The sequence below is a fragment of the Chrysoperla carnea genome, chromosome 3 (assembly GCF_905475395.1).
Source record: "Chrysoperla carnea chromosome 3, inChrCarn1.1, whole genome shotgun sequence".
In the NCBI taxonomy this organism is placed as follows: domain Eukaryota; kingdom Metazoa; phylum Arthropoda; class Insecta; order Neuroptera; family Chrysopidae; genus Chrysoperla; species Chrysoperla carnea.
This window is the reverse complement of record NC_058339.1, coordinates 70811330-70832279: the sequence shown is the minus strand read 5'-3', so window position 1 is coordinate 70832279 and position 20950 is coordinate 70811330. Positions and strand designations below refer to the sequence as shown.

Below are 20950 nucleotides of genomic sequence, written 5' to 3'. Positions count from 1 at the left end.
AGTAACATAACACCCAAAATTCTGTATGAAGTTTTTAGATCAACTTTTTCCTACATGTTTAAAAAATAAAGAGACAATAGCATTTCTTTGTACATTTTTGAAAAATGAACCGATAAATTCCTATAAATCAAGTACCGGTAAAAATGAAAAAAATCAAGTAAAAACTAGTTTTGAATAGCGGATTTCTAATGTGAGCCACTTTTGAAAGTAGGGTTACCACCTCCCAGTTCCGGAAATAGTGAAATTAATCTAATTATACCACCGAATTATTATACTGTTCGATATTTTTAATGTTTTGTGTACTCCATAGTTTTTCCATAATTCGATAAATTTAAGCAATTTGAAATAAAAGCAACTCAATATTGTCAAATTTACTTGAATATGAAACAAATAATCAAAAAATAATTATCGAATTTATGTTGATATCGGCAGAGTACAGGATTTCGGTTCAAAAGTTTCTCGATCAAATCTGGAGAGGTGGCAACCCTATTTGAAAGTTACGATTAATTCGATCTACCTAAATTTAAATCATTGTGTGAGTCACGCTGTACAAACACCTTTCAAATGCATTTTTGTAGGAATATCTTCGTGAAAAATAGAAACGGATTTACGGTTTACTCGTTTATTAATTAAAATTTAACTGTACAATAATTCATTAACAAATTTACTACATTTCAATAAATAAATTTAATTTATTGTTTCTTGGGGTAGGATAAGTCGTAGTATACTTTGAATGATAAAGCAACACCAACAGCGCAAAGTGACATTGTCAAACCGAAAAGAACTTTGTCAACTGGGCCTCCTTTTAAAAATACTGGTAAACCATCTTTCCTTTGGAATTGTTCCATTTTCTTAAGTAATCCAGCTGGTACTGTACTGGTTCCACCTTGTGCCGAAGACATCGCTCGTTTTTCTGGAACCTTAGATAGATGTGCATTAGCGTATGTTACGTTTGGAGGATCATTTTTACTAAGTGGTACTGGGCTCTGTAATACAATAAACATTATCTAACAATTTTAGGCGTGACATTTTCAGCCACATAAAATACATTCAAAAACAAATAAACAATCATGATTAGTCATTAAAATAAGACAAAACAAATGAAATTTAATCTTTTGAAGCAAAATTTTTGTTTTACGGTTAAGATAACCAATATCTAACCCTGATTTTGAGAAATGTATAAAAACAATAAAAAATGAAAATTTAAATATTCTTACAATTGGATATAAAGCATGTGGATTATTTGTACCCACTAATCGGTTTGTGAAACTGCTAAATTGGTAATGCATTTTGGAAATTTAACTATTATGTAAATATTCGCTAATAAAATGGCTGTCGTACTATCGTGAAATATAATAATCTTTCAAGAATACTTTTTTATCAAATGCGCAAGTGATGTAAATTCTAAATTTTTCGCCATATATTTAATTTTTAATTTACCCACTTGATAGCTGCCGCCTCTATCGAGACAAATTTATACTAAAATATTAAAGGTGGCAAAATTAATTTAGTTCTTTTCTTATTATTATTTTTTTTAAATGCCTTTTTTTTAATCATCAAAATTTTTGTATCTTAATCTGATTTAGATTGATTAAAAAAAGTATTATTATATATTTATTATTATTAAATAACTAATTATTTTTCTTTAACGCGTTCCATTTTTTACTTTTTAAATATCAGGTCGTTCGTTAATAATAAAAGATTAACATTTTAAAAATATTTGAAAAGGTCATCAATTGTTAAAATAGATTTCAATTTTTAATATAAATTACTCTTAATTATTTTCAACAATAGTTGCTAAAAAGATATTGATCGTTGCTAACATAAACAATTTGTTTAGTAAAATCTTGCATTTTCATTGTATCTAGATTTTCCAATAATAGCTTATTGTTTATATACATTAAAAGTTACATTTATTGTTTTTTAAAAGTTACTAATTTTATATTAAACTTGTTAATAAAGTTCATGTAAATATGTTATTGTTTTAAAAAAATGTTTGGTAAAATTATGATCTTTAAAAATGGCTGAGGAACAACCACCCCCATCGCCTGGGAATAGTGACGAGGATTGGAAAATATTTGAGGCATTGTGTATAACACCAGCTAAAGAAGTAGGTTTTAATTGTTATATATTTTGTAATCTGGGGAAAGGTTTCTTAATTTTAAATTATTAATTTTTTTTTTGATTCAATAAAAAATAAAATACCTATTGATTTGAATTTTTACTACGAAAATTTAAAATAATTTTATGATTCTATTTAAGAAATTTTTTAGATTATACAGATTTCTTTTTATTTAAGACCATTTAAAGGTTTTTTCAAAAGACTTTACACTATTTCAAAAATATAATTTTCTGTACTCGGAAAATAATTATGGAAACATTAACGATATAAATAATCTATGTAATTTTGGTAACAATAAAGGTCAATCAAAATAGCTCTTGAGTTTCTGGCTGCATTGTCGAACAGTTTAGAGTTTTTCCAAAATTATTTTTTAGGACTGTTTTTCTATATTTCCTACCTACCTATGAATTAGGATTTCCTGATTAGACCTATCCAGATTTGATCGGGAGACTTCAGAAATTGTGCAGTTTTTCCTGTATCCCAATATCAAGATAATTCCTATATGAGTTCAGTAAATAAAGAGTAATTATTTGTTTCACATTCAGGGAAATAATTCGATTTATTTTTCTAAGAAAATTTTTGCATTATAGGTATTTTTGATAACAATATTTTTGTTAAAATTATATTGCAGGATTTGTGAAATCTTTGCGGGACTTCAAAATATTCCAGTACTTCTTTTTCAAGCTTTTGTTTTTTTGTCTCCGTACGTCACGAATCAAACGAAGTTAATTAATGTTTGTGATTAATTACTAATCACCATATGTTAAAATCATTAATCATAGTAATTGTTCAAAATTGACTTCCAATTATATTTAACAATGGTTTTATTGTTACGATATAAACGTAATTTAATTACTAAATTGTGAAAGAAGTTTCTAAACCGGATGTATCAGAATAAATGATCAATAATAACCTAGGGATTGATAAGGTACGCCAAGTCAAGCATTTTGGTAGAAACAAAATGTGTCCGAAAACGCTCCTTTTCAGAGATACAGACGAAGGAACATTTGCATACCGTGACAAACTGACTTACCCGTTGGGATATAGTTATTGGTATGGGTCATTATTACTCTTATATACTTAAACAAATGGCTGTTCAGGCGATGTTATTACAGCATTTAAATTATTATATTGTTTTGTATTATGTATAGTATCAAATGTTACGACAGCGCGTAAATTACACGCTAATAAATTAATAATACATAATTGGATGAAAAAACTCCTCTATATAAAAAAAAAAAAGGTATAGGCGCGAAATATGATAAAACTCCTCTTATAAAATGTGTCGTATTTGCCGTTTTCAAATGTGTTCATAACTTGAGAACGAAAATTCATACAGCTATGAAACGCATATCATCAATTTGGATGAGATATAAACAGTCTTCTAAAGAGCATGTTAATGCTAATAATGCAACTGTTTTCATAAAAAACCTGACCTGTGTATCAGGCGCGGTTCTAGAATTTTTTTCCGGAGGGGTTCACAAGATAAAAAAAATCAAAAATAACAAAAATTGACTGGCGAAAAAAAATAGAAGTATAGCTACAATCCAAATATAAAGCAAATAATAAAAAAGTCAGTATTGTGTAAGAAAATCAGTGAATTTTGTTGATTCAGTCATTTTTAAGTTTGTTCTGAAACACCAGGACAAACATTAGAACTTTTTTTCTTTTTATAAATAGTCTTGAATTCGATTGCTTTGGAAACACTTCGAGCTTTAAAGTATATTGTAGCGCATCATCAAGCTCACTCTTGAAGCATTTGTAGGCTTAAAATGTACCCTTAAAATGATCCTTAATAGACCCCAAAAGCCCCATGGATAATAAAGTCTCAGTAAACTTTATGTATTTTTAACGATATAAAAAGTGTTGCATTTTTATTTTTGCGAAGTGTAATAAACTTTTAATAATAGCAATATTTTAATATACCTTCTTTTTTGCTTCATTCATGATAATGTTTTTTTTTTATTGGTTGGGTGCAGAATAGATATACCGTCAGTGGTAGCTTTACTAATTTAACGATTTATAAAGAAATTTTCATTTATTAATAAAGTATAGGCAAAATTACTACATAACTATTGAAAATATTGTGTAAAAACTCATAGTTTTAGGATTCACACAATAGAGAAGTTGCATGTTTTTTTACTTTATTTTTTTTCGAAAGTTTACTAAGAAAAACTAAAAAATATTTTTATAGAAGAAATGATAAAATAATATGAATAATGATAAATGGTCTGTCTCTAAACTGGCTTTTACTATATTACAACGCATATTTCCATAGAAACCGATTTACTCACAGTTGAGGCTGTTGTTAATACGTCACTACCATTTTTTTTTCCAAAAATATCTATTTTTCATTAATAATTAATAAAAACTAGAATTATTAAAAAAAAATATTTAGTAATATTTAAAAAAAAAAAAAACTTACTTGTATATACTCTAAATGACTTATTCTTTCATTTATATATGAATATGTGGCAAAAAAAAAAAAAAAAAAATTAGTGCAAGTTCTCTATTACAAAAATAATTAATTTTTTTACTTTAACGCTTGATAATTACATGATAATTACAATTAAATAATTAGGTACAATATTCGAAAAATTTTGGCAAATCATATTTAAATAATAACCTAGTAATTCAACCTAAAAGATAATGGGATATTACTTAAATAATCGATATTAAAAATTTGCCATATCTTACTATAATAATGAATAAATTGGCATATTATAAACATTTAAGCGAAGCATCGCCAAATTCGGTTTTGCACGAAACAAATAGTGTACAATACCATAATATACATTAGGTACTGTAAGGCATGCCATGGATACGGTACCAGGATAATTCATTCCCGGTTCATTGATTCATAAATACATTAAAGTCATCCACTTCAAAGTTATTATAAAAAAGCATCATCATAATAATTTTTTTTTATTACTGAAAACTTTGGATATTGTTCATATTTCCTGTTATCAAGTATTAATATTTATTTTTAATTTTTTAAGCTTATATTCGAATAGATTTGAGTCATAAAGTTGAGGAAAAGCTGTTTTTACGATTTTCCAAGCGGTTGTCATATGGGTAATGATATTTTTCAAGCTACTCTGTTAATTCGACTATATTTTTGGAAAATTCCATCTTTCTAGCATGTATAGAATAGAAAATCGTTGTTTTTGGGTGGTTTTTCCCGCGCTCTTTTGCCGGAACTATATTATCTCACGGTAAAGTACAAAAAATTGATATTGTGAAACAAAAGAATTCATAATAAAATAAAATTTTTTATACATATTAAAAATCTGAATTGAGGGATAAAAATTGTAATAATATCGCGTTTTTTTAAATTTTACGAATTTTTTACTCGAAAACTAAAGGGTTTAGAAAAAAGTCTAAGAATATTTTTTGTTAATTTTGACCCCAATTATCCGAAGCGATTAGGTCAATATTACTTATTTGTTAAAAAAAATTAGTTCAAACAATGTCCTATCGGGTTACCCACCGGTAATCTGAACTTTTAGGTTCAGCAACGTGTTTTAAACTACCTGCAAAAATTTTCCATGCGAAAATTAATCATGCTCAATGAAGAATTTTGCCGGGACTATGAGATAATAATACTACAAACGACTCAACAAATATGATAAGCAAATAATTTCAAAACAATCCATAATGAAAGAGATAAAGTAAAAATTATTTAGTATAATTTTTGAAATGGGATCAAATCAGTAAATTTTGGACAAAAAATTTCATAAAAGCAATAGTATTTTGTCATATGTACACATAGTTAGCTAACAAGTCCACGTTCGGAGAGGGGCAGCTGCTCTGATCTGTCCTCTTTCGGTACGTTCATGATTACCTGCAATATCCAAAGTGTCTACAAAATCTAAATATAGTAAATATAAAAGCTCAAAGCTGCACAATATTCAACATACACAGACAGATATGTATTCAACCATAAAATATAATAAATTAATAACTTCTAGGTACAATATCAATCCCTAAACACGCATGGATTCCTATATTTTGTTATTAATATACCTATCATACAATAATAACAGGATAAAACCTTTGATTGTTAGTTTAGTACGTATTGGCGTAGTACAGATTGAATTAATTTTGAACTTTAAAGAAACATTGCATTAAGCTGATCTACTTAAAAACCATTTTTTGTTACCCACCGATAAAGAATGATTACATAGCTACTCAGCCAAGGTGAATCGTAAGTCTTCGGGTTATTTCGGGTTACCATATTAAATTAAACTACATAGTACGTATAACAGACAAAGCATCTATTGTTTGAAACTGATAGCATACTTATACGGCACTTAAGGAGTAAACTCTAGTTGTGCGTCGGAGATGTCATACACAATTTTTTTATACTAACTGTATCCGGTATACGTTGCAATGCCACATAAATTAAACTTTTTGATACACAATCTTATTGGTGGGTTTCCAGACGCGTAAGTAAGCCAGATACAGTTGTCCATGTGGCAATTTTATTAAAATAAAATTTTTGTTGATATTAATTTTTCAATTTTGAGCCAGAAATCCTCGTAGATGTTCTTAGAAGACGTTGTTTTTGATATTAATTAACGCATAGATAAGAAAGCCTATATACAAACATTTATTTTTAACCCCCGACTAAAAAGAGGGGTGTTATAAGTATGGCGTGTCTGTGTATCTGCGTGCTTGTCTGTGACATCGTAGATCTTGAATGGATGAATCGATTTTGATTTTCCTTTTATTTGAATGGTAATATTATCAAGTTAGAGTTTCGTAACCTACAACAATTACAAAAGAGGTTATGATCTCAACCAGCTGAGCAGATTTTTTTGAACATAGCTAAGAACATTCTCGATCAAATTACATTTTAAACAAAAGAAAACAAAATCGGTTCATTCATTTAGGAACTATGATGCCACAAACAAAGCGATCAGACGTAATTTTGTGGCATAGTAGTTTCGGGTTCTTAGCTATATTTAAGTGCGGGTTTAAGGTTACGTTTCCAAAACAAATAAAAAAGAGGCGATGATCTTCAAACGGTTGAATAGATTTTTTTGAAACATAGCCATGGACACTCCCGATCAAATTACCTCCAAAAATAAATAAAAATAAAATCGCTTCAGCCGTTCACTTCAAAGTATTAGACCTTATTTTTAGTCGGAGGTTTCTTTAAATTTTTAATTTAATATTTATATAAATTTCATAGTTTTTGATTTTATTCGCATATTTTCCGTACACTTGTGCCAATGCTAAGTGGACTAAAAATTTCTGATAATGGAACGGGAATTTTATTATAAGGATTAAAAACAATCCAATTGATCATTTTATGTTGATAAGCGGTTTTAGTTTGTTATTTGTGAGTTTGTTTGATGGTTGCATGCAGACATTTATAAAATATCTTCTTACTAGCAAACCAACAACGGCAACGACCTAGTTTCATAGATGACAATGTTTTAACTAATCCGTGTTTTAAAAAATTTTTTGATACACACTTGTTGTTTTCTTACTGAAAAAAGAAATAAAAAAGACATATCTACAAATACAATTCCACAAAAATTGTCAATACAAAAAAATCCTGTTTGTTTATTTATTTTTAATTATTGTCGAGCAACAAAATAATCTGATCAATTTGAAATTCTATTTAATTCTAAGGATCGGTGGCGAATAAATTCCATTAGGTATATATATAGTTAAATTGGAACGTAGCAAAAAGGAACTTAGGGAAAGGGGAAAACATAAAATTTGAAGCTTTTATTATAGTAAAATGGAAATGTTTATCATAAGCCAAATTGTAGAAAATCATATTTTCTACAATTTATTAGGCTACCGTAAATGAGTCCTTAGAGAAGGCGGTAGAGGCTATTTTAGACAGGAAAAGCTATAGAATTCTATCGAGGCCAGACGCCGCACAGAGCTCCCATAGCTTTTCCACCGGGATTGCTTCCAAAATTGATAGATCCACGGTTTCGGGCACAAACATTCCACACTTGACACCCTGGAGGTTTATGCAGGCGCAAATAACATATATGTAGATTTCGCCGTCTTTCATACAGGCTCTAAAAGTGGGATGATCAGAGATCCCCAAGTTGTGAAGGTGGTAATTTAATCGATATTGTTCTGTCAAAACTCCCACCACCCTTCTCAACTTTGTTAAAGTGAATTTCAACCGAACACAGTTGAATGGCTTAGCTGTGGTTATGCAAAGTCCTAGTAATCAAGATGGGTTTGTCGTAGCCACTACTTGATTCAGTAAATTACCGAGCATCTTGCTATAGGAATATCAGGCTCTGGTGAAAGTGGCATTTGAGACGATACTTCCCGTGTCAACGTTCCTATAGTTTCGTTCCCTTTAACGACAGCGTGTCCCGGAACACAATTCAGATTGGCTGTGTTATTTAGAGCTCGACAGTTCAGTTCCTCGAAGCTTTCATACTTTCCTCGATTGAAGTTTTGACGCCTTAAGGGCTCAAAGTAAGACCTTACAATCAGAAAACATGCTGATATATGCCTATAGTGTAACCTTTCGTGTTACAAAACTGAGCACTTCTTAACAGAACAAAAATTTTTCATTGAAAAACTTTTGCATATTGACCACGATGAATCAACTCCTGATCATAAGCCCCCTTACCAGATAGATGTACAGCCATTGACTCCTCCGTATAACGACATGGTCCGATTTTCTGTGGCTTTATTATTAGGAAGAAATTTTACCATTTATATGTTTGACCACAAAATTTCTCGGCTCATTTCCGTAGGTTTTATATTTATAAGAATATATACGATTATAATGTTCTAATTCGCAAAGAGTATGTTTTTAAGTATAAATTATTGGTCTAATAAAAAGTCATATCCATCATTGATTCTTATGATATGAAATGTACCAATAATAAATTCTTCATACTTTTATACTAGGAAGACTGGTACAAAGGTCGTTATTAAGGTTAATCAAATTGTACCTATAGCTATGTAGGAAGCGCATCGTCAGAGTATACTTTGATTGCATATTAAGACAATACTTGTATATTGTTACAAGTTATTATGCAAATTTTAAATAAGGAGAAAAACATACTTCCATCTTTGTTGATTGTAAATTAATTAATTTTTATTAATGGAGTATATTAATGCATTTAGTTATTTTATTAAAATAATTATGGCTAGTGTTTATGACCATTTTTGGACTGTAAGGATGTGTAAGAAATCATTATATTTATTTGTAGAATATTATTTAACTTTGTCCATTTTTCTGTGAAACTTGTTTAAGTGTTTTCGTTGTATTAAACATTTTTGTGCTAAATTTGTAATTTAATTTGTGTAATATACTGAATAAATCAAATTATTTTGAAAAATTAAGAGGAGAAATTTCAAATTCTTGTCGAGTTATGGATGAGTGTTAATTTGTGTAATAAAAATTGCGACCACACTTCAAAAAATTTAGAATTTCAAACCATTGAAATTTTTTGATTGATACATGTTTTGGCATAAAAATAAACAGATAATTGTCGAAATACCCTTTATAGAAATTGTTGAATATCAGTCCTTTCATAATTTTTTAAAAATTGGAAGAGTTTATAAAACCAATATAATTATGGCCATTTATTTGCCTTTTGGAAATTTCGAATATTTTGGAAAGTTTTTTCCGTTTTTCGAGAATGTTTCACAAGGTTGGTGGTTGAAGCTACCTTCGAATTTTCAACTCCCTATATCTTTTATAGTTTTGGCAAAAATGGACACTAGAATTTTATCCTAATTCGCGCCCTCAAGGGTGATGTTTGCAAACAAAAGTTGTTATTTTTTATATAAGGAAAATTTTTAAGATAATTTCCTACGGATCTAAGAATTTGGCGTATGATGCACCTAACCTATGTCCTTTCTCAGACTCTAGAATATCTCTGTACCAAATTTAATTTAAATCGGTTTATTAGTTTGGGCCTGATTGCGTAACAGACAGACAGAGTTATTTTTGCATTTTTAATAGTAGTAAGGATAAGGATAAGGATAATAACATTATAGAGACTTCTTGTTACATGACGTTATCCTTAAAATTTCTTTCGGAACTTAACATTATTCTCTTTTTACAGATGGATGCTGTTGACACTGATGTGACAACCACTCTGAAGAGTGAAATAGCTGCTCTGCAATACAAACGTGATCGGTTATCAACTGAGGTAATTCTATCCGCTACTTAAATTAGAAAATTTCTAACATAGTATTTTTTTGCATTTAGTTGGACGACATGAAAGGCCAAGTACGTCAGCGTGAACAGCGAGTCATGGAGCTTCAAATCGAAGCCGATGGATTACGAGAGCAATCAGCGCGACAAAGTGCTATAATTAGTTCGCTGAAGAAAAAAATACAAGATTTAGAAGAACATGAACGTGATTTACATGCAATACAAGGGCGTCAAGAAATCTCATTTTCAACGTTACAACGTGAATGTCGATACAATGAGGATAAAGTTAAAGAAATGGAAAAGAAATTACGTGCACTTGAAATGGAATTATCGAGTGAAACACAAATGAAAGATGCTGCTCGGAATCAGTTAAATGATTTATTACGTCGATTGGCATCAGCTTTGGGTACAGATTTTTGTGAAACTGGCCATGGGCATGGTTTGTCACCAGAAGCTGTGGTACATAAAGCTGCTGAATTAGTACAAGTATGGTAGTATTTCATACATTATTCATTTTCAAAAATCAAATGACAGCGAAATTTAATGGATACCAGTAGTTTAAACGGTTTTTAACGAAATCACATTAATAATGAGCATTCATTTGCTTGATAAATTGATAATTTTAATTGTCAGGTTGATATAGAGAAACATTCTTGGATACTTCCTTGGAAAGGAGTCAATGCAATATTAACACTGCAACAATCGAAACAAAAATGTCAATTAAACGTTTGTAAATAATCGATATAAAAATATTCGATTTTTCGATTATTGAAAAAATGGATACCATATAAAACGCTGAGAAAATAGCTCCGGAAAATGATCGTTGAGTTTCAAGTACTCACTACAAGAGAATAATTTTCGGTCAGTGCCAAACCATTTTTATAATGGTAAATGTGCTAACTACCGCGTATACATATAGATTATACATTAGAATTTTTGGCTGGAAGTAACCGTCAGTTTTGGCGGGAGGTATACAGTATTTGTAAAAAATATAAGATCGTTAAAATATTAGACAGAAAGGATTTTTTGTTAAATGATTAACACATATTTGCAACTTAGCGAGTTACTTCCTTTTGGCGAGTTTACCAACTTCCCTCTACTACTTTTTGGTCGAAAGTGCTGCGTTTTCAAATGCGGTATTGAATTTGTCGGTCACTATGACCACTTGATAACATTATTAATTAAATAATTTGATAACATTATTAATTAAGTAATTATTCAAAAACATAAATACTTAAGTATGGCAAGTTCGAGCGGTGCAGTATTTTTGTCGGGCTCTTATTTGATTGTTTAATAATTATTATTAATGTTGTCAAGTGTCATAGTGTCCGACAAATTCAAACCGGTAGTATTTAAATATGTCGTTATTAGCCTCATTTGAACATTGGTAGGCTCACCAAAAAGAAGCCACTCTTTCTGCCCCACAGTCTATATGCCTTTTCAAAGTCAACTTCGTTTTTTGACTGATTTGTATGTATATTTTGGTACATATGGTTATTATGGTCAATGGAAATGTACCCCGAAAAGTGATTTTTTTAGACTTTTCTATAACAGGCATGGATTTTTGTCTGATTCACGCTAAAAGCCACGGTTTGACCCAGCCAATAATTTTGTCTAAGTACACTTCATACCGTATAATTGTAAATGCTTTAGTCACAAATTCAGATATCATAATGAACATGCAAACACGAGCTTGACTAGTTTTCGAAATTTAAAAATTTTCAATTCATTATAAAGGTTCATGTTTTTCTTTTTATAATTAATATCACATAGCCTTTAATGTATTTGCCTTTCAACAGCCTTAATCATTATTTATATGTGTACAAGGTGTGGCAGACATGTGTTAAATTTTGAAAATGATATAAAATCAAAACCCATCAATTTTTTCCAAATTATTTTTCCAAATTATAAATTGTATTGATTTCTATATAAAGTTAGTCTTCCACGAAATCGCAAAACTTGAAAAGTAGTCGACGAATGATTTGAAATTTTGACAGTTCTTTTGCACTCTTACCCAAAAATGTTTACATACTTTGTATGCCGAAGTTCAAGTTCCTAGGGGAACGGAGAATATTTAAAAATAACTGAAGAAAGGTATGAAGGTTTGTAGAAAAAGCCTTCATTTTTGAATCCATTATGGTTCAACTATCGTCATGGTAAAACTACATTATCAGTGAATAATACAGGCTGTATTCCATTAAGAAAAAATCAGAGATCCACATAAAAAAAAAAAAAAAAAAAACATAAAATTGTGAACAAAAGGCGGAGGGGGATAAGTGAAACCAAAAGAAATGACGGCTATAACGCGATAGTCTTTGATTTCAAGTTAGTTATAAATTATTTGAATCTGAAAACTTTTTCCTGCGAGTTTACCTGTAGAAACTGTACCAAGATTACCCACCACCAACAGTGAAAACACGGAAAAAAATAAATTTACAAAATAGGTCGTTCAAATCCTGCGAAATGTGATGAATGACTTGACCGCCTGCAAAAATGGGTACTCCTGAATGAACATAATATTACTGGAGTTAATAACTACTTTTATTAACTAACTTTTTTTGAACTATTTTTCTTTTTAAAAATACAATTTACATAATTAAGTTAAAGTCACAATTTCTATTTCGCTTGAAAATAATGTTATTTTCTTAAATGTTTGATTTTTTGTTTTGTGTATTTGAAGAGTGTAACAAAATAATTTCGAAAAATTGATGATTTTTTGTTTTATAGTGTTTTCAAAATCGCACACTTCTCTACCCCATCTTGTATATATGTTTGAAATTTATATTTTCTATTTTTCTCGTATATTTTTTTCTATTTTTTTTTTGTATGCATTCAGGAAACAGCTCGTTTACGAAATCGTTCAAGTAATATGAATGATACATTAGCGAGTGTTGAAATTGAATTGCGTTCGTGTCGTGAAGCTTTAGAGCGTGCACAAAATGATAAAGAAAATTTACAAAGGCAATGTGCGGCACATCTATCAGAAGTTGATCGTTTACGTCAAGAAAAGGAATGTTTAGAAATGCATCAAAGAGTAATGGAACGTGAATTGAATGATTTGCGTGAAAAAGTTTCAATAGCAACACGAAGTTTAGGTTCAGCGAGTACTAATATAGCACAACATGAATCGACAATATGCCAATTAAGAGGTTTGTATCGTATTGTAGCTGTAGCTGTAGCTCTGTAGCAGTAAAATGTATCATTTATTCATTCGGTATATGTGTAGGTATTCGTCTTATTTTGTGTATATGTTTTTATTGACAGGAATCCGTTGCTTTTGATTTAGAAAGTTCTATTCTCTTCTTTTCAATGCATATTTAACCCCTAATATTGACAGTGGCGTAGCGAGCTTAGTTCGCACCTGGGGCAAAATACCTTTATAGCACCTCTCATTTTAAAACCATATAATATCATATTATGCAAATTAATAAATAAAATAAAATAAATAAATTCATAGTCTTAAGCTAGGCTTTAAATTTGAGAAAAATTTAGCTGAGAAAACAAGACTAGATTTTGAAATGTATTTGATCATCTAGAATCAGTTCAAAGATATCGATTATTTATCTCTAGCCAATTGTCCGGGCATTTTGCGGCATCTTCTTTCACGTATTTTTGTATCAATATCCTATTTTTAACTTAGATACTTCGCTTTTTCTATTGCCTGTTCATAGAGCTTGTCTTGAATTTCGGCTAGTTCAGTCGTTTATGATTCAAGATCATATTATTTTATCAAACAAATCAAGAAAGGAGATACTATATGTAACCACACAGCGAAGATGTCATAAGGAAGTGCTGATAGACACAAGTCGGGTCAATCCTGCCAGTAGAAAAGACGTACCAATTGTTAAGTACTGGGCCTTTACCATAGAAACTTTTGAAATAAAATTCATGCACGTTGCAAATACATATATAGTATACAATAGGTAAAGTATAGTAATCATGAAAAAAATAATTTTAAGATTTTCGTCAATATTACTTGTTTTAAGACTCCCTAAACAAAAGTACACAGGAACTAAATTTCCTAAAAAGATAATTTATTAATATTTAATTCTTAGTGTGTATGATAAAGTTGCATGCATTACCGAATCTTCAAAAGGTACATTGAAGTATGCTTATTCTCTGACTTGATAGTTTTTTTTTTTGTATTTTACAACTGAATATTTTTCTTTAAAAAATTTATGATTTATTTTTTTTTGGAACTAATTATTTATTTAAAGTTTTAAACGATATTTGTTATTTATTTACTTTTTTTTTTTAGAAATAATGAGTCATTCTTGCTAATGGATGAGTGTATTTAAAAACTATAATTATATTCAGATATTTTTTTATCAAAATTTTTTAAATAAAAATTTTTTAACTGTAATTCTTCTAAATGCATCATGGAATAATTGATAATAAAATAATAGTTCATAATAAAAAAATCTCTAAGCTCTCAATATAATTGTTTTAATTATTATCTACTTAGTGTTTTTTTTTAATCTTTCAACAAAGAAAATTTGTTTTTGTAATGCAGAAAATTACATGGTACATAGTTCTATTATGTTTTAGGAGTAAACAATTTACAGAATTTATTAAATAGCCCGGCTTCATAAATGTTCATTAGCTCAATGGAAACCTGATTAAAAAAAAAAAAATTTCTTGATCTCCTTTCTTTTGGAAAAAGTTGGGCAGTATTCATTAGTCTAGACATGTCATGATATGTCTCTAGACAAATGAATATTGTCCAAATTTTTCCACGGTTTTGATATCATATGAATTTTGTAATGGATTTGAATAAATAAAAATAGTAATTAGTATCTCAGCTAGACATACAATGTTTTGATCGTGAGTTTTGCCAATGTCATAAGTTTTTGGGTGGTCTTTTATCAATTGTAATTTTATTTATAAAAAATTTAAAATAAAAATTAATTATAATGTTCTCTAAAAGCCGACGGAAACGTATCATTTGTGGAAAGTTTTATAAATTATCTGCTGATGTAACAAAAACAATAAAGTTGCCACCTCCAAGTTCCGAGAAGTCAGGAGAGAAACTAGAAAGTTGGAAGATAGTGAAATTAATCTAATTATACCACCGAATTATAATACTGTTCGATATTTTTGATGTTTTGAGTACTCAGTTTTTCCATAATTAAATAGAAATTTAAATAAATATTCTTCAAGTAATTGTAAATTAAAAGCTCCTCGCAAAATTGTCGAAATTATCTGAATATAATGAAATAAATAATAAAAAATTCCTTTTTTTACTGAACTCAGGAGAATTTATGTTGATTTCGGGAGTCAGGAGAGATAACATCATTTCGGGAGTCTCCCGACCAAATGTGGAGAAGCGGCAGCCCTAACAAACACTGAAGTGATAATGATTCAGTCTAAAGCAAAACAAGCAAATCCATCCCAATATCGTGCAACTTGAAGAAATCGTAAAATTTTGTCGATCCAAAAATAGGAACGTTTTCTTATACATCGTAGTATATTAGGCCACAAAGAGAGAGAATTTTTAGCATACATAATTTAATTTTGATAAGAAATTTTTTACAGAGGATCTAAAATCCAGAGAAGAGAAATGTAAACATTTACATCATGAAATTCGACACTTAATTGAAGCATTAGCTGGAATAATCAGTTCATCGGGACGCTATGTAGAAGCTACTGACGCGTCAATAAAAGACCGTCTTCGGGAAATATTAAATGAAAACAAGGATAAAACTGCAGTAAGATCTATCAACTTTGTTATAATTTTTCAAATGCAAAATAAATGAAAATTTGTATTTGCTTTGTTTCCTTAGCACATCGAATCGTTAAAGGAAAAATTATGTGTGGAAAATCAACAAATCAATCGTCAAATGGTTGTACAGGAACAAGCAGCGGCTCGAATACGAGCACTGGAAGAAGAGAAAAATTGTTTGGAGTCACGTTTAATGAAAGCTGAAAATGAAATTAAAACATTGGAAATATCACGAGAGGGCTTACGGCGTGATAAAAATACGGTATCTATATTTCTTTGTAATTTTAATAAGAGCCTTTAAAGGATCTTTTTTGAGAAGGGGAACACAAATCTTTGGTAAAATCTTTTTATTACCCCACTGCCAAGAAGTGGAGAAGAATATGTTTTTCGCGCGTATTTTGTTCCGAACGGCTCAATATAATTCAATATTTAAGGTATCTTTATATTTGTCTAAAAAACACAATTGTTCTTAGATATGTGACTAAAAAACAAAACAAAAGGACGGATTTTTGGAGCGAAATAGTAATAAGTTATTAGAAAAAAATTAGCCTGAACCTATCGCGAAGGATATCAAGATAAAGGAAATTAAACGGAAATTACAAAAGTATACATAAGTTACATGTTTAAATTTAATTAGGAATAATAAATTGGTTTAAAAATTTTAATATAGTATAATAAGACGATTTTTTTTAGTGCTACGACACTAAAAAATCTAAAATAAAATGAAGAATTATAAAATTAAAAACCCAACTGTGCTAAATAAAATTTGAAAAGAAAGAAACAAGTTTTGTAGTTTACATAGCGACTTTAACAGTCGGGGCCCATTAAAGTCTAGACCGACTCAAATCTTCCCAATAATGGGCCCCAACAGTTAAAGTCGCTATGTAAACTATTGGGCTTGTTTCTTTCTTGGACTCTTTTTAATTTTATTATTAAATATTTTATTAAAAATATTAATTTGTACGTTCGATCATTATAAAAATCATTAAGGTTGTGATTTAACGGATTAATGGAAGCAAGACGCGTCAAAATTGCTTAAAAATTTGTAAACAAAAAATGGAGAAGCTCGAATTCACAATATTTCTAATTGATATGTTTTAGTTCATGTCATTTTTGGAACGACTTGGTAGAGCATTAAATATGGATGAAATATCACAAGAAATTGGTGTTGATCTTCACACGGAATCATTGTTAGTGCGTGCCGAACAATTATCTCGCCAAGAAAGTGATAAACTTGTTGATAAGGTACCTATGTGAAATAATTTTATACATTTTTTGTACATATTTCTTGGTTGTATGAAATGTGCGATTCTTTTTTGAATGTAAGAATTCTTTTTGTTTTTTGTCTTTTTTTCAATGTTTTTCATTCTTCTGATCTAAAAAGCTGCTTTGCTGTGGTTATTATGGCCATTTGCCGAGAATACGACGAGAAAGATCATATCCAGATTTACGAGAAGTAAGGATGCCACACGAAATTAGATGAATTAGATGCTATTTTGCAATGAATTTGTAGGGCACAATAATAATACGCTTTTTGCACCCGAAAAGGATTTTATCAATCATATTATCACCACGAATCATCAAGTCACTAAATGTAGTATATTTTCATTTTCCACAACACATAATTTCAGTACTTACCATTTTTAGACAAACACTGACGTTTTCGGATCCAAATCATTTCATTTTTTTGTTTCTAATAAGAGAGTGACTACGATAGGTTCCCTTTGATTGTAAGGATTTCGAAAACGGCACGCAACAGCACCAAGCGAATAAAGCTAGACCAATACGATCGTTGCCTGATGTCGAATTTGTCATACTTCGCATAAAAATGTAAAACTAGACTTGATACCATCACGTAATTTGAAAGCGGAATTAAAAAACGAAGAAGTTATAAGCATTCAAAGATTGTTGTCCATCACCAACAATGTTTGGTTGTGATAGGTCCGCGTTCCTCAATTTAATCCTGGATATTAATTTGTCTCTAATAGGTCTCATTACAAGGCAAAAGGATAAAGCCTTTTTCAGAAAACGTATTTTATATTTTGGTATCGAAAATCCAAATGCGATGTATATTTTGTTTAATAATTTTCTTATCCAGTCATATCTTTCGAGAACAATGACTTGTTATTTTAGAAAAGAGCACAATTTTTAGGTAATTTAAACAAATCAATTGGCCTCAAAATTAATTCATTTATTAAATAATCATTTCCCCGTTTAGTAATAAATTTGGGATTCATTGATAGACCTCTTTTAGAAATTTGCTTCCAGTTCATTAAACGTGGTATAGTCTTCATTTGAAAAAAGCTTGGCACACCACAAAGTATTAATTTTGCAAATTTAAAAATTAAGTTAAACCATCAATTTTCTTTTAATTTTTGTAGCTACACAAACTTTGACTGTATTCATTCTTTTTTATTCTAGACATCAGTAGTGTATCAATTGCAACGTCGTGTTCGAACACTTCGAGAACAAGTTCAACGTAAAGATTTACATTTAGATTTGTTACGGCGTAAATTGTCATTGCAAGAAGATAATTTAAAAGTTAAATGTTTGCTACAGACTGAACGTGACGAAGCCAATATACGTGCGAAAAAATTACAAAAACAAGTGGATCGTTTACAGCTACAACTGACTGACGCAAAAGCACAGATTCGAGATTTAAATTCACAATTAGCCGAGGCTGCTGATTATAAGGTATGTTATCGAAACAAATTTTGAAATTTTAGTATATTTCGTTTTAAGTAATTTTTTTAAGAGTTTCACAGTAATCAAGACCTTAAAGAGATAGACTAGATACGAGTTTTTGTTTACCTACCTTTTCGTCTCGCCAAACGTTGAGGTGCTTTTTTCTATGTATGTTCATTTCGCGTGCACTTTCCTCTAGTCTAAGTATATTGTTGTTTAAAAGGAGGATTCAAAGACTTTTTATCGAGACTCTTTGTTCTTCTGGTATAGTCGTCTTGCTTTGCAGAATCTGCCTAGAACCGAGCATTGAAAGTGTTTGCATTGTAGGATTTGATAATCCTCGATTTTGCGTGATAGTTTCTTTTAGCCGACTCCGAATCCAGTTTTACTTATTGAAGACTCTTCTTTTCGCAAAAGTCGAATCTTCCTAGTGGGCGATGTAATCCCATACATTATCCCGACTCACATAATAGCTCCACGGCTCGTACTAAAACAAACAAAAAATTATTATTAGACAAACTGAAAATTTTTGATTATGAAAATATGCTTCTCTGTCTTAAAAAATTATTATGCCGATGTTTAAATAATATTTGAGCAATTTAATTTTAGATAACTGCATTAGAACGTGCAAGAAAAATTGATGAATTACAGAAACGTTTAGTTGAATCAGAAATGCTACGCACACGGTACAATCGTAAAGTTGCTGTTTTAAAGGATCAGGTACGAACCACAACGGAAACATCTGATCAACAGAGATCAATGACGGAGCATACAATACAAGTGTTACGTGATGATTTAGCACGTATAAAAGATGAGTTAAATGATTGCTCACGACGTGAAGGTCAATTGCAAAATTTCAAAACATCTATAGCGAAAATTCTTGGTTGCACACCAGCTTTGCCAGATTTTGAAATTATATCACGTCTACAAAAGTTGGTGGATGCACATCATGATTTTACATTAGTATCACGTCGATATGATGATCCAATATTACGATTGACGTCGAGAAGTCCGACGGGTGGGAGTCGATGTACAAGAACTCCGGATCGATCGTTGCGATATGATGATTCTGGTTATGCTGACGCACCTGAACTGGATTTTATGGACGATGATTTGTATAAAAGACCAATACGACCATCAATTTGACATCCACATTTTAATGTGTAATCGAAAAAAAAGTATTGGAATTATGATGGAAAAATTGCAAGGAATATTGAATGAGGAATTATATTAATTGGTAGTTTTGAGATAAATATTGGAAAAGTTTTGATGACTGAAGACGATAAGAAAAATTCTTTGAGGAAATCAAAAATCCGAAGCTCTTTTCGTTTGTTATTATTTTTTTAATCGCAGTTTATGAAATTGCTAAGAGATGTAGGACGGATCCCCCACGGAAGTTTTTTATGAGTCCAGTTTCTTAAGCCATAATAACCTAGTGTCTAACATGCTATCCTGGTTTTCTAATCGGGCTTTTCACTTAAAAAGAAGGTCATAAAACAAGGACAATATTGTTTACATGGTTCTATTATATCTGTCTGGTTAGGTTTATGCGAGTACTAGATTACTCTTCAGACTAAAAAATGGACTTATTGTATTTCGGGCTAAATTTGAAGTATATGTTAGCACTGAAGCACTAATTATTGAGCTATTATGAATTCTGATAGAAAGTTAATATTAGATAACCAATTCTAGCAAAAATTTTTGTTAAAAATTTATTAGAAATGTTTTTTTCAAAATTAAGTTAATCATTATTTTCTATTTCAACATATTTTTCAAGTGCTTACAGAATTAATTTCATAAATTCTTGTGGAATTGTATTGAAAGATAATATCACTGCCATAAACACTTCAAAGTACTTATGTATTTGAAGAAGTTTGTTCAATCTTCCAATAATAATTATTTTAACAAATTTTTAACAAATTGTACTAAAAAACACTTTATATATAAAATTTTGTTGAAAATATATTATATTTCTTATAACCAAACTTCGCTTTATTTTTTGCATTATTTTCCCGACATACTTTTATTTTCAGGGAATTAATTGTATTGACGTCTCTCCAGGATATTTTTCTAAAACAACTTATGTTATGCGAGGCGAAATAAATCCTCTAACTATTAAAAACAACAAATACAACGGCGTATTTTTGGAGAAGCAGTCATTAACGACATTTGCACTTTGATTTGTACAGGGCTTAATATGATTTAAAAAAGATAACCCTATTAATCTGAATACTATTTAAGAATGGAGTTTATTTTTGTA

General features: G+C 29.9%; 2 protein-coding genes across 3 annotated transcripts; one reads left to right on the top strand and one right to left on the bottom strand.

The window, feature by feature from the left end:
- Window positions 1-632: 632 nt before the first annotated feature.
- LOC123295625 (cytochrome c oxidase subunit 7A, mitochondrial-like) lies at window positions 633-1378 on the bottom strand. 2 transcript variants are annotated; one of them, XM_044877038.1, is made up of 2 exons: window positions 1218-1378; window positions 633-986 (listed from the first exon to the last, which is right to left on the bottom strand). In XM_044877038.1, exons 1-2 carry the CDS (start codon window positions 1287-1289, stop codon window positions 693-695), a joined length of 366 nt encoding a protein of 121 aa, XP_044732973.1. In that variant the 5' UTR covers window positions 1290-1378; the 3' UTR covers window positions 633-692. The 2 variants fall into 2 exon arrangements, with proteins under 2 accessions (XP_044732973.1, XP_044732974.1); XM_044877039.1 differs by having other exon boundaries at window positions 640-920.
- Window positions 1379-2020: 642 nt separating this feature from the next.
- LOC123296220 (coiled-coil domain-containing protein 170) lies at window positions 2021-19836 on the top strand. The gene is made up of 10 exons (XM_044877682.1): window positions 2021-2110; window positions 10192-10278; window positions 10338-10769; window positions 13120-13432; window positions 15819-15991; window positions 16067-16267; window positions 17107-17250; window positions 17390-17461; window positions 18427-18699; window positions 19300-19836. Exons 1-10 carry the CDS (start codon window positions 2021-2023, stop codon window positions 19834-19836), a joined length of 2322 nt encoding a protein of 773 aa, XP_044733617.1.
- Window positions 19837-20950: the final 1114 nt, after the last annotated feature.

Coding starts and splice junctions, on each gene's coding strand:
- LOC123296220 (XM_044877682.1), top strand. CDS start 2,021: ATGGCTGAGGAACAACCACCCCCATCGCCTGGGAATAGTGACGAGGAT. Junction 16,268..17,106: donor TACGGCGTGATAAAAATACG/GTATCTATATTT, acceptor GATATGTTTTAG/TTCATGTCATTTTTGGAACG. Junction 18,700..19,299: donor CCGAGGCTGCTGATTATAAG/GTATGTTATCGA, acceptor ATTTAATTTTAG/ATAACTGCATTAGAACGTGC.
- LOC123295625 (XM_044877038.1), bottom strand. CDS start 1,289: ATGCATTACCAATTTAGCAGTTTCACAAACCGATTAGTGGGTACAAAT. Junction 987..1,217: donor CACATGCTTTATATCCAATT/GTAAGAATATTT, acceptor ATTGTATTACAG/AGCCCAGTACCACTTAGTAA.